This window comes from Berghia stephanieae, chromosome 10 (assembly GCF_034508935.2).
Source record: "Berghia stephanieae isolate SIO BIC M18660-M18661 chromosome 10, UCSD_Bste_1.3, whole genome shotgun sequence".
Classification (NCBI taxonomy): domain Eukaryota; kingdom Metazoa; phylum Mollusca; class Gastropoda; order Nudibranchia; family Aeolidiidae; genus Berghia; species Berghia stephanieae.
Window position 1 is genome coordinate 39,790,328 of NC_088369.1, and position 12,500 is coordinate 39,802,827.

Sequence of the window (12,500 nt, forward strand, 5' to 3'; positions counted from 1 at the left end):
TGGGGATAGTATCCTCAGACAGGTGTCTGGGGATAACAAAAATTGGTTATCCCCAGACACCTGTCTGGGGATAACGAATTTTTATTATCCCCAGACAGGCGTCTGGGAATAATGACAGCCTTTCCAAGTTGTCGTTGTCTGCTGTTTATCGTAAACTACAGTTGTTTAATGCTTTAAATTCAATCACGCATACCTTCAATCAACAACAGAAATGGTCGTACTCACTGGACACACTATTCCGACACAGAATGTCCGCCACACAGAAAAAGAAACGTCACTGAATATTGATGGAAGTGATATCGGAGCTGGAACACTGTACATCACTGAGAGGTGAGTTGATTGTTATACTACTACTTGAAACGTAATCAGTAAGTTGGATACGTACTCACGAGAACGAACGTAGAGAATTTTAGATGAGATTAGCGTAACGTGCGCAAATTTGATTCTTCTTCTTTCATTCTTTCGTTACGAACGTGAAACAGACATCATCAACATCGACACCTCGTTTTGATTCTTTGTGACTTTGATAACATTTTAAAACTCAGAACAGCTTTTAAATTTGACCCTATCAGATGGTTTGGACTTGAAATGACATTTGATTTGATATCTTATTTGTTTCTGCATGACAAACAGTTCCAGTTCCAGTGTTATTGATATTTTTCTGTTAAAAATGTTTAATCAATTTTACAGTACATTGAGAATCTGTGACCTCTCCAGCAAGGGGAATACTACACACTTGATACGATTCTCACTAGATACATTCAGTTTATTTCTTTAGACCATTTTTGTTTTATTATGTTGACAATGTTTGCTTTGGAATAGTTTTTGTTTGTATTGATTCATTCCGAAACCGTTACATTCTCACCTTGTCCTTAGTCTTAGTATCAGGCTTCATTTCAGAGTCTGAATCAGACCACCCATTCACAACAACCATGTTGATTTTCTTTTTTTTTTTTCTTCTTCGTGGGATCGTGGATAGCTCATATGGTAGAGTTACGCTCTCCCCAGCCAGGCGGAGTTGTCGTACCAGTAAGGTCTCGAGTTCGAACCCCCATTGTTGCTGCGAAATTTCTTATATTCTATTGTCTTCTGGCACTTTCCTACTTACTTCATTTCTTGTTGTCATCAACATAAGTGCCTGCTCCACTCACTTTCTAAATAGTGGAGAGAGATTTAAAGAGGAAGAAAATTTATTTGTCATCTGTGGCGAAAAAGGGATATATATACTTTTGGGTTCAGTTTATGTTTTGTTTATTGATTTATTAAATAAGTTTTTAATAACAATACTAATTACATCTTTTTTTTTTTTTTTTTTTTTTTTCTTATTTTCCATTTAATCCCACTTCCAGCTGTGTTTTGTGGCTGAATCCAAGAGAAGAAGGAATCCAATTGCAGTACAGAGACATCAGCCTTCACGCCATCTCCAGGGATCTCACATCCTTTCCACATGAACATCTCTTGTTACATTACGAGGGCAAGTTGCCAGGTAGGGTAGATGTTACTTTATCTTGATAATAATGATGCAGATCTGTACGAAACTTTGGGTCTATATCGTGACTGAGCACAATATGTTAATATCAAAGTAGGTGTTTTACCTGTATTCTTCCATCAACAAAATTTTGCTATTGTCATTTTTAGGGGTCTTGGTAGCTCAGTGTTAGAATGCTTCTGTCATATGTAAAGGGACTGGTATTAGATCTTGGGTGTAGCTGAGCATTTTTTCATCCTTCATACAGAGGAAAAAAAATAGACTTTGAGTTACATTTTTTTCATCAGATTTTTAAGGCTTGTAGTCGATCGATTCCTTTTTATTTATTTATTTAAAAAAAATTTAAACCCAAGGCAATGATTTTCTGTTCTCACTCATGGAACTTAATAAGAATGCTTGATTACAAAATACCGCTGCATACCAACTCATTTTATTTAATTCTGCTCCATTCGAAAAATAGAGTTTTTAGGACTATAAAACCATTTGAACCCTGTTCTGGTGTCCAGGAAGTGTTTTTATGAATAAAATAATTAACTGTCAACCGACAATGTGAAAGTCCTAAAAACCATTCATTTTCATTCTGCTTATCGTGATTCTCTTTGTGTGTGACTGTTGTGGTGATTTTGTAGTCGAATGAATGAACTTGTGTGATACAAGAAAATAATAAATGTAAAGAGCGTCTGACCACTATTTGTGGATGTCATTGCTATATCAAATAAATAATAATAATCATGATGCAAAAATTGTTTTTTTTTAATGGTTCACTTTCCAATTTCTTCTCTAGGATTGAACGAAGACCAGAATAATGCATCAAGTCAATCGGAAGAGGATGGAGACATGGAAATCCAACAGGCAAATGACGAATACCAAGGCACCTTGGTCGAAATGAGATTTGTTCCAGGAGACAAGGCATCGCTCCAAGGGATGTTTGATGCCATGTCCAACTGCCAGCTGCTTCACCCCGATCCCGACGACGATTGTAAGCTTTCCGATGACGAGAACTATGGTGAAAACGGTGAGGAATTTGATGACGCAGAGGAGGGTGAAGAAGATGGAAGTGTGTCTGCAATTTCAGCACAAGGAGCTGGAGGAGAAGGTTTCTTCACTGGAGAAGAAGGCCTGGTGTATTTGTCTGAAGAAGGGCGGGCCAATTTGGAACGGATGAACAACATGCTGCAGATGGGACAAGGGGATGCGGAAATTTCCAACAGAACCAGTCAGATTACCATTACCAATGGTGAGTTTATGAATTGATGGTGAACTGGTAGATTAAATGTTCACATTTTCATTTATATCCTCCAAAACAGTTGTAATCAACACACTAAACTTCCAGTATTGAGTCTGAGATAATTTCGCTGGGTGAGGTTCCTGACCTCCCAGATGAGCAGGGAGGCACTTACTGTGTCTTCTATTCCCCCTATACTCTCCAGCACGGTTTCCTCGAACTCATTTGACGAATGTTCCAATTTTCCTTATTATTCTCTGTTATCATTCCTTTCCTTCCTAATTTTTACCTCGAACATGGTTTCCTCGAACTAATTTCACCCAGCCAGTGTGAAATTTTAAAAAAACGAAAAGAAGATTAATTAAATTTTTTTTTTTTTTTCATGCAACCGGTGATTTTGGCCACTGATGATTTACTGTGACATTGACAATTACAAGCAGTCACACGCAGCCACTCAAAGCAAGACTCTTTTCGCTGTTTCGCATAACCGACACCTCTCTGCTTATTCTTATTGTAATAAAGTAACATTAACGTAATATATCAAGGGAAACAACTGTGTTATGTATGTATGTATTAACTATTATTGAGTTATTTCCTTTGAATGTTGTTGGTTGTAGAGTGATGTCCCTTAATAACTCCAGAAATAAACAACCTGTCACCATAAAACTCTTCAACAGTCGTAACGTCACTTCCTTCCTAATGACGTATGGTAACTTAGTAACACTGGCTCTAAACTAGTGGAACAATGGCGGACGCCGTATGAAATATTTCTCCGGCGAGCTTAAACGCGTATCCAGAGGGAAAAAACCCCATCAATTTGATCATGTTTTGACTTTTACACATTCTTATCACAAGGCATATGAAAAGGGAATGAAAAGTTCTAGCCAGCATGAAGAATAAAAAGTAATGATTTTCTTTGTTTAGAACCAAGATGGCCGCCATTGCCGGGCGCGTGACATCAGACTACTGAATCCAATTGGCTGTCTGTGATTGATCTTCAGTGTCTGTCTAATAATTGAATTAAAAACATCACACTTATCACTTCTCCATTCGATGAATTCCAATGCCAGGCGCCATGATTTGCTCATTGTTGGCTACGACGATAAATGAATGTTGAAATACATCAACCCCACTTCCCGCACACACACACACTGTCATATTGTTTATATTTGAAATTGTCATCAATATATTGGGCTTTTTTTTACGTGCAGAAATCCCTATTCTGGCTTTGAAATTCCTGAAAGACATGCTAATAAAATGTTTTGTTTGTGACGGTATTTGGTGGGGCGCTTAGATGACCTACATAATGTTGAATGTGTCGTTAAGGGGAGGGGCGACACCTGAAACTATTTTCAAGAATAATGGCTATATCCAATATCTTTTTATATTGGGACATTGCCTATGACCAATGGATTCGAACCATGTGATTTATTTCGGTGGGCGTGTCCGGTTGCCATGGTGACGGCCGCCATCTTGGATTTTACTCTTCTCTGGGTGCTATTTTTAAAAGTTACTTTCTCAATAAGTTTCCATGGAATTTTCATGAAATTTTGCATGGTTGTATTTTTGTATATTATAAAAAAAAATACAGAGCATTTTTTAAATATTTTTAATAGATTTTTATTTATAAATTTTTTTTAAAAATAATTTTTCGGTATGATAAAAATCATGTTTTTTGACATAAAAATGTCAATTTTTCAAAAAATAATAAAGATATTTAAAATTCCTTCTGTATGATTTTAGATAATCACTATAGCTCTAGACATGCAAAGTTATAAACAAATTGATTGATAAATGACAAAATAAGATAAAAATGATTGTTAAAAAATGTCATTTTGAGAAAAACGAGATCAAAGATAACAATGAATGAAAATAATAAGACAAAACGGTACAACCAGCTCAAAACATACCAGCACCGTATGAGGGTCCCCCGTGTTCTTTTTCTGCCTCCCTCTGGGCTTTTTCACGGGTCTGAGCTTTCATTTTGCCTCTTTTTTTTCTCTTTATGTTGAGCAACCCTTATGCTTTGGTCAAGTCTTTTTGACTCTGCTTCCTGACTCAACATCTGGGAGTGTTCTCCCAGTCCACCCATGCTCAAAGACACTTTCAGGGATGTTATTTCTGTTGGACCAAAATTATACTCTGCACCAAACTCAACTTTTTTCAGGGAATGGAAGTATGTTTTATGGCATCTTGACCAAACAGAATTATGAAACCTTTCGTTTGGATTTTGTGTTGTCTTCATCTCACAACAAATCATATACAGGCTTCAAGTGCTCATGAAGCAAATCAAAATTCAAAGGTGTATGTAGACGCTGCTTGTGTCAACAGGATACACATGGGCAGCAATATATTTTTTATAAAAGCATCTGGAGTCCGGTTCAGGAGGACAATACCTATGTTGAGGGAAGTCATTGGTGTAATAACCGTGGTAAAGACCGGCAAGAATAGCCCATCTCATTTCTTTCCGCTGCGGCATTGCTTGGATTCGCTTTATCATAATACTACTTTCACACACCCAATTCCAATCAAAGATTTGTGGCCACGGATCAACCACGAGCCATCATAACTTTCTTGCTTTCTTGGCTTATGTAGCAAATAATTGTTGCCAACGTTTGGATTTTTTGGTCACTTTAGGTATGTTTATAATAATCCAGAAAAAACTGGAAATATTTAGAGATAATTAACGTGAATACGTGTCAAAATTTGATAAAACAATTGATCAATCGGAATGTAAACAAATCGTAGTAAAAGTAATAGTAATAGAGGCGAACTTTCACCCTGACTCAACATCCAATCCCTGGCGCGGAGTCGGAGGTCGAGAACAAGGTCAGCCAATCAGATCGCACCATTCTTGACAACTTGACCTCTTATCAGCTGTTTGACACACAATCTTTGTTCGCGACTAACAGTTTCTAAACCCCTCCCCTGCCCATATTGTGATATTTATGAGACTGAAACCTTGTCAACTAGACGGGCAAAGAGTAGACTAAACTATCGATATCAAAATCTATAACATCGATATGTATTATAATGCTTTTCAGCCTTATTATTTTCAGTTGAATTCTCACAAAAAATTGAAAAGTTTGGTATTTTCATGTCGACTTCCATGTTTATGATAGACGATTTACAAACTTTATATTATCCAAATCACCTTCTCAGTGCTGAAAATATGTGAAAAAATGATTGTTCTTTTATAATAAATAAAAAACTGAAATTTTATATTTTGACCCAAAAATCGATATTTCAGGTGTCGCCCCTCCCCTTAAACACGTAAAAACAAAACAATATTTGCTGTGTTATAAATTTCTTTTTTTTCTTTTCTTGTCTCTATTTTTGAAGGTCACCACGATCCAGATGGCGAATCTACAGACCAATTTCATGATGCTGGTGGAATGAATGAATGAATGACTTGGTAAATACTGAGTGACTGAGGCGTAGTAAGGAGGAATCCGTGAATGAATGAATGTCATATTCCGATTCATTGCTAAAACTTAAAAAGCGTTTTTGATTTTGGTATCATGCATTGTGCGTATTGGTAAATGGAGCAATTATAAAAATATGAAGTGTAAATCTGACTAAAGTATAAGTAGCTTTCCTTTGTTTGTACTGAAGCTGCATTGATACCATATTGTGACCAAAATTATCAAGGAAATGTAATATTTAACAATATTTTAGTTTTTTTAAATGGATATGATGATATGTAATCAAATTGAATAATGTGGTGCTGACTGACATTTACAAGGATGGAAAAGGTAGATTTTGAGTCAAAATTATTTACGTGTTCTTTTGTTTTTTAAAAAATAATAATCCTGCTTTATACTCTTAAGATTACTACAATTCATAAATATGTCCTCAATGGGTGAATGTAGGTTTCTATGCTTAAAATTTGAATGACTAATGTGGATTGTATTTTTTTTTTTTTTTTTTTGTTCTGATGAAGCTAAATTTCTTCTGGATGGACTTACTCAGTAATATATGAAAGAAGGTTGTTGACGAAATGGAGCAAAAGCAAAGCATGGGTATAGATAGAATGAAGTTGATGTCACTCAGGTCTTTGTTATTCTTTTTTGCCATCCACGTTTATGAGTAATTCTTACTAAACTGTATTAACCAGACTATAAAAGTTCATGGTTATACATAGTTTTGTGTTTTGGTACATTGTACTTCTGAGTGGCAATGTTGTGGGCTTCTTAGCTAAGCGCATACTATCTATATGTTGTGGAAGGAATTTTGGTACAGATCATTTATTATTTGGTGTGAAGTGGCAGAAAAGGAGGAAGTCATCCTTCAGGGACATTAGGCCCTATAGAGTCGGGAGTTTCATCTCGTTTTCTATAGAAATTGATTGATTGCTCAGATTTAGTAAAAGTATAAGAGCCTTCGTCTTCAAAGACATCTTGTAACTAAGAATTTTCGACTGATTTTGAACATTCATAATTTATCCATATTCAACTAAGTAATGGAATTTTTTTTTTTCCCTGAAAATATGACCTATTACTATTATCTCAAAACAGTTATATATCAGAGTGACCTCTCATTCTAACACGTCACGAGATTGAGGAGATGTCACAAGTAGGATGTTTAGTTGGTGTGAAGCAGGGATGTTCTCCTTCAATTGTTAATGTTGTTAAAACGGGGATATTTTTGTTGTGTTTTCCAATTTATACTGGAGGTTCACTGTTCATCATGGTGGCACAATTTATTATAGTGTGATTATTTTTTTATATTTTATGAACTGTTGACTGTTGTTATAATTATTTGTTATTGATTTATTTTTTTCGAAAATCTTGTTTTTGTTATCAAATTAAAATTTTGATGTTGATGATAATGAATAAAAATTAAAAGTGATTTGATGATTTTGTATTTTTAATGTTATTTTCCTGTTTTTTTATATATTAAATTGATTTAGTAGAAAAAAAATAACATCACCATTTTAACAAGTCCAGGTGGTGGGTGAAGGGCTTTGGAGTATAGGAATAAGTATGTCTATAACCTTACTACCCAGATGGGCAGGAGGTCACATTGTGTCTTCTATCCTCTTATATTTGTTTTCCGAGTTGCTTTGTGTCTTTGTCTTGGAATGGGATTACTTAGTTTTGTCCTGGCCCTGGCTGGAGTCTAGACTGTGAGGGAAATGGTCAAATGTCTGGTTATAATTTTGGAAGATATTTCTTTTCTTGTACATCATCTATCTGTTGTGTGTTATTATATTTGTTATTTTGAATGTATAATGTAAGCATTTGAGTGTGTTCCTCTTGGTTGGATTTTGTGCTTGTGTCCGAATGAGACTTATAGGTGATCTCAAACTAAGTACATTGGTGGTATGCTCTTGGAATCTACATCTGATCCCTATTTGTTCCCAGTTCCCCTATATCTTACTTTTTCTTGGGTGCTTTAATTGTAATTCTAGAGCTTTTTACTCTCCCATTTTCTTCCTTTTTACTGGCACTGATATAACCTAAATGTGTTGCAAGCGCGTAAAGCCCTTAAAAACAAACAAATACATTTTCCCTTTGTCATACTTTTTCTTGGCAGCTTTAAATTGTAAAACTATAATCTTTTGACTATTTTATTTTCTTCACTTTTACTGGCGCTGATATGACCAAAATGTGTCTCAAGCACAGTAAAACCCTTAGAAACAAACTCCCAAAGTGGGCAGGGAGGCACCTCTGTGTCTTGGAGGGAAGCAGTCTAATGTATACTAATAGCTATGAGATTAATCTTTTTTTCCCTTGTAAATCGTCTCTCTGTTATGTACTGTGTGTTCCTCTTAGTGGGGTCCTGTGCTTGTGTCTGGATGAGACGTTTGGGTGATTTCAACTAAGCACACTGATAGTGTACTCTTGGAATGGTAGTCTATATCTGTTTCCTAACTTAACCATTCCCCTCTGTCTTTGCAAATCTTGAATTAAAAAAGTTTTTTTTGGAGCTTTTTTTTAATATAGCGCAATATCCACTAAATGTGCTCAAAGCACTTTACAAGGGGTCCCTGGTCAACAGAAACATTTAACATGTGGGACGGAACATGACGCTTGTTAGGCGATATTACAATTTTTCGGACAAAGAACGCTGATAATGGCCAGGTACTCATTTTACACCTAAGTATGGTGACAGAATGTGAGTAAAGAGCCTTTTCCAAGGACTCAACTATGCCCGAGTGAGGCTCGAACCCAGAACTTTCCGATCCGAAAGCGAGTGTCATACCATATAGCTGCACTAAACCATCTTCTTTTTTTACTGGCGCTGAAATGACCTCTATGTATTGTAATCACAGTAAAACCCTTAAAATCAAAGATAGCAAACAGCAACAAATGGTCATTGTTATCAACAGTTTGTGTATTTCTTTCGAGTTTACATGTGTACATTATATTATCATAATATTCTGTGGAGACTGAATAAAATAAGTGTAAATAATTAATATGCAATATTGAATGACTAGAATACTAAGTAGACACTGTATCACGATTTCGTCTTGTCCTTCGGCAGAATTTCCTGTATATCTTCATAAGAGACGGTAGACAATTTTTTATCGGCCAGACACAATCCCAGGTATCGAAGTCTCATGAGGTAATCGGAGTGAAACTTGCCATCTGTGTAGTCCATGAACCTTTTGTAATCGTCTTGCAGGGCCTGCAAATAACAACATGGGAGATTAGATTAGACTACAAGCTATACTTTAAAGATCTGAACAAGTGTGTATGACTGGGTGGGGTTCCTGACCTCCCATAGTGGGCGAGGAGGTCCTAACTGTGTTTTCTATCCCCTTATACATCTGTTTTCCAACTTGCTTTCTGTCTTTGTCTTGGAATGAGATTACTTGGTTTTGTCCTGGCCATGGAAGGAGTCCTAGCTGGGAGGGAAACAGTCAAATGCTAGGTTTTTGTTTTGGGAGATGATCTTTTTTTCCTTGTAAATCATCTCTCTGTTATGTATTAATATATTTGTTATTTTGAATGTATAATGGAAGCATTTGAGTGTATTCCTCTTTGTTGGATTTTGTGCTTGTGTCCGGATGAGACTTATAGGTGATCTCAAACTAAGTACATTGGTGGTATGCTCTTGGAATCTACATCTGATCCCTATTTGTTCCCAGTTCCCCTTTGTCTTACTTTTTCTTGGGTGCTTTAATTGTAATTCTAGAACTTTTTACTATCCCATTTTCTTCTTTTTACTGGCGCTGATATAACCTAAATGTGTTGCAAGTGCCGTAAAACCCTTTAAAAAAAAAAAACAAAGACTTTTTTCACTCAAACACAAAAACAGTAAGTCCAAGCTGTATATCATCGTTTTCAGCAAAACGAGCACCACAACACAGTGTTAATTTTTTATAAATTATAACAAAAATTTTTAAAAATTTTTAATGAGACAGAGTTTGGAAGAAACATGGAAAATAGTTATATTTTACCCACCCTGAAATCTCTCTCCACTCTTTGCTTGTGTGCCAGTTCTTTGTGATATTTCTGTTCAAGAATGGAAAACCTGTTTGATACAAAGACAACAAATGTAATGAGGTCACAAAATACAGCTGATGTTAAAGTAAATTAAAGTATTCGAGTTTAACTCTGGGATTTCCCCGAAGTCTTAGGTTTGAGAGTTAACTCTCTCCTTACCAGCCATTTTCAGGATTTTCCCCAAAACTTCACACCCAACAAAAATAGACTTTTTATCACTCAGTCACAATATCAGTAAGTTCTTGCGATACAGAATTTCTTTAGCAAAACATGCTCTACAACACACTGTCTAAATTTTATGATGTTCAAAAGAAATTTGAATAATAAAAATGTTGGTTGTATCGTAAAGTGGCGATTTTCCTATAGTTGGTTAGGAGGGGGTTAAGGGCAAAATTATGGAATTTTAATGGATTGATGTTTGATGACGAGTTTTTTTTTGGCCAAAATGTTAAATAGTTGTTTGTTTTTTATCTTTGTTTTCAGAGTTCACCAGGAAAAATTAACGTTCATTTTGTGTTGTGATAAATAACATTGAATGTAAGCTTCAATTTAATATACGAAAACAGATAAAATGGACGTTTCGGGTTTCCCCTTTATCAACAAAACAGTATGAATGAAACACTACAGACGAATGAGATTATGTGGTAGTGCCGTTCCAGATGGCAATGTTGTGAGGTTCTTAGCCAAGCGCATACTATATATTCACTAACCTGAGATTTAATCCGTCCACTTCCTCTTTATGAAGGGCGGCAACTCTCTCTGCTTCCTTTCTGGCCATTTCCTCGCACTCCCTCCTCGTCCGCTCTATGGATTCCTGTTCACGGATTTTAAATGCTTCCTGAAAAGAAAAGAAACAAAATGTGTTACAATGATTTGTGACTCATCGTCTCAAAACGGTATTATGTCGGGCTCACTCAGCGCATAGTTGAGTCCTTGGTAAAGGCTCTTTACTCACATTCTCTCACCGTACTCAGTTGTAAAATGAGTACCATGCCGTTAACAACGTTGTCTCTGTACGAAAATTGTAATAAAAGGCGTCATTTCTCGTTCTACGTGTTATGTGTAGCTGTTGGTCAGGGCCCCTTTGTAAAGCGCTTTGAGCACATTTAAGTGAACATTACTCTATATAAAAGCTCAAGTTTTAAGTTTAGTTATGTCGGAATGGTTTAAGTGCAGAGAGATTCGAGATCTGGGTTGAGTTTATTCCTTGCATTGGAGAGAAAGAAACAATAGTTTGTTAATGAGCAAAAGAGTTTAAAAAATCATATTTATGATCATATCAACTTTAATAAAATCACTTTTCGTCATCTGGTTAATTCTGGTATGAATAATTATGTATTAGATTTTTAACCAGTAAAACATAAAATTTGTGACACACCTTTAGACAATCTAGGACAAAGATGGTCATTTTGATTTATCAATATAACGAAGAAAAGGTATCTGGGCAAAATTCCACAAAAATATACAACTTTTAAATGTTGTGGTCAGCCACTTATATGAACATTATGAAGAGAAAAGTGTTTTTTAATTATTTTGTTTTAATAGGCTTCAACAGTCTTAATATCACTTCCCTCGGAATGACGAATAGTAACTTATTATCTGGTTCTAAACTATTGGAACAATGGCGGACGCCCTTATGAAATACTTCTCCGACGAGCATAAAAGTGTATCCTGAGGAGAAAGAAAATCATATAAATTTGATCATGTTTTGACTTTTACACAATACATTCTGATCGCATGACATGTGAAAAAGTTCTAGCCAGCATGAAGAATAAATAGTACAGATTTCCTTTGTTTACAACCAAGCTGCTCGTTGCTGGGCGGACGTGACATCAGACTATTGAATCCTACTGGGGAGGGGGGGGGGGGGTATTTTTTTTCTTCTGAATCCAGTTTATAAGGGCCCCATTCAGAAGAATTGATATTGTACAACCAACAGAAAATTTATTCAGCGAATTTCATACAAATCTTCCATACATACCCTGGCTTTTCTAAGAGCCTCTGCTATGGCTTTCTCCTTTTCTATTGCGAAATCGTTTCTCAGCTGCTTCCTCAAGGCGTTGCAGGCCTCTTCGATGGCCTTTGCCTTCAGACTTTCGCAGAGAAGCCACTGTTGTTCAAGGGCTTCGGCCTGTTCCTGAAGCATCTTTTTGGTCAATTCCCTCATCCTCTCTTCCTCTGCTCTGTCTCTTTGTTCGGACACTCTGGCAGCTAATCTCTCAAAGTACTGGATAGTGAATTATATAATTAGTAATAAAACGTATAAAATAATGATGATGATGATAATAATAATAATAATAATAATAATAATAATAATAATAATAATAATAAT

At 35.8% G+C, this 12,500-nt stretch overlaps 2 protein-coding genes across 3 annotated transcripts in view; one reads left to right on the top strand and one right to left on the bottom strand.

Moving 5' to 3' along the window:
- Nucleotides 1-7,565, top strand: part of LOC144981115 (methylosome subunit pICln-like) — a 12,517-nt gene extending 4,952 nt beyond the window's left edge. Inside the window, exons 2-5 of one of the 2 annotated variants that reach the window (XM_078929258.1) lie at nucleotides 121-330; nucleotides 1,350-1,486; nucleotides 2,274-2,726; nucleotides 6,057-7,565. In XM_078929258.1, the coding sequence (XP_078785384.1) occupies nucleotides 212-330; nucleotides 1,350-1,486; nucleotides 2,274-2,726; nucleotides 6,057-6,121 (774 nt within the window). In that variant the 5' untranslated portion in view covers nucleotides 121-211 and the 3' untranslated portion in view covers nucleotides 6,122-7,565. Of the gene's footprint in view, nucleotides 331-1,349; nucleotides 1,487-2,273; nucleotides 2,727-6,056 lie in introns of both variants that reach the window. The other variant, XM_078929257.1, reaches the window with a different exon arrangement.
- A 1,464-nt stretch (nucleotides 7,566-9,029) lies between these two features.
- Nucleotides 9,030-12,500, bottom strand: part of LOC144981114 (uncharacterized) — a 24,720-nt gene continuing 21,249 nt past the window's right edge. The window contains exons 3-6 of the mRNA XM_078929255.1: nucleotides 12,150-12,395; nucleotides 10,879-11,006; nucleotides 10,127-10,196; nucleotides 9,030-9,347 (exon numbers count right to left, since the gene is read on the bottom strand). Of these exons, the coding sequence (XP_078785381.1) occupies nucleotides 9,177-9,347; nucleotides 10,127-10,196; nucleotides 10,879-11,006; nucleotides 12,150-12,395 (615 nt within the window). The 3' untranslated portion in view covers nucleotides 9,030-9,176. The remainder of the gene's footprint in view (nucleotides 9,348-10,126; nucleotides 10,197-10,878; nucleotides 11,007-12,149; nucleotides 12,396-12,500) is intronic.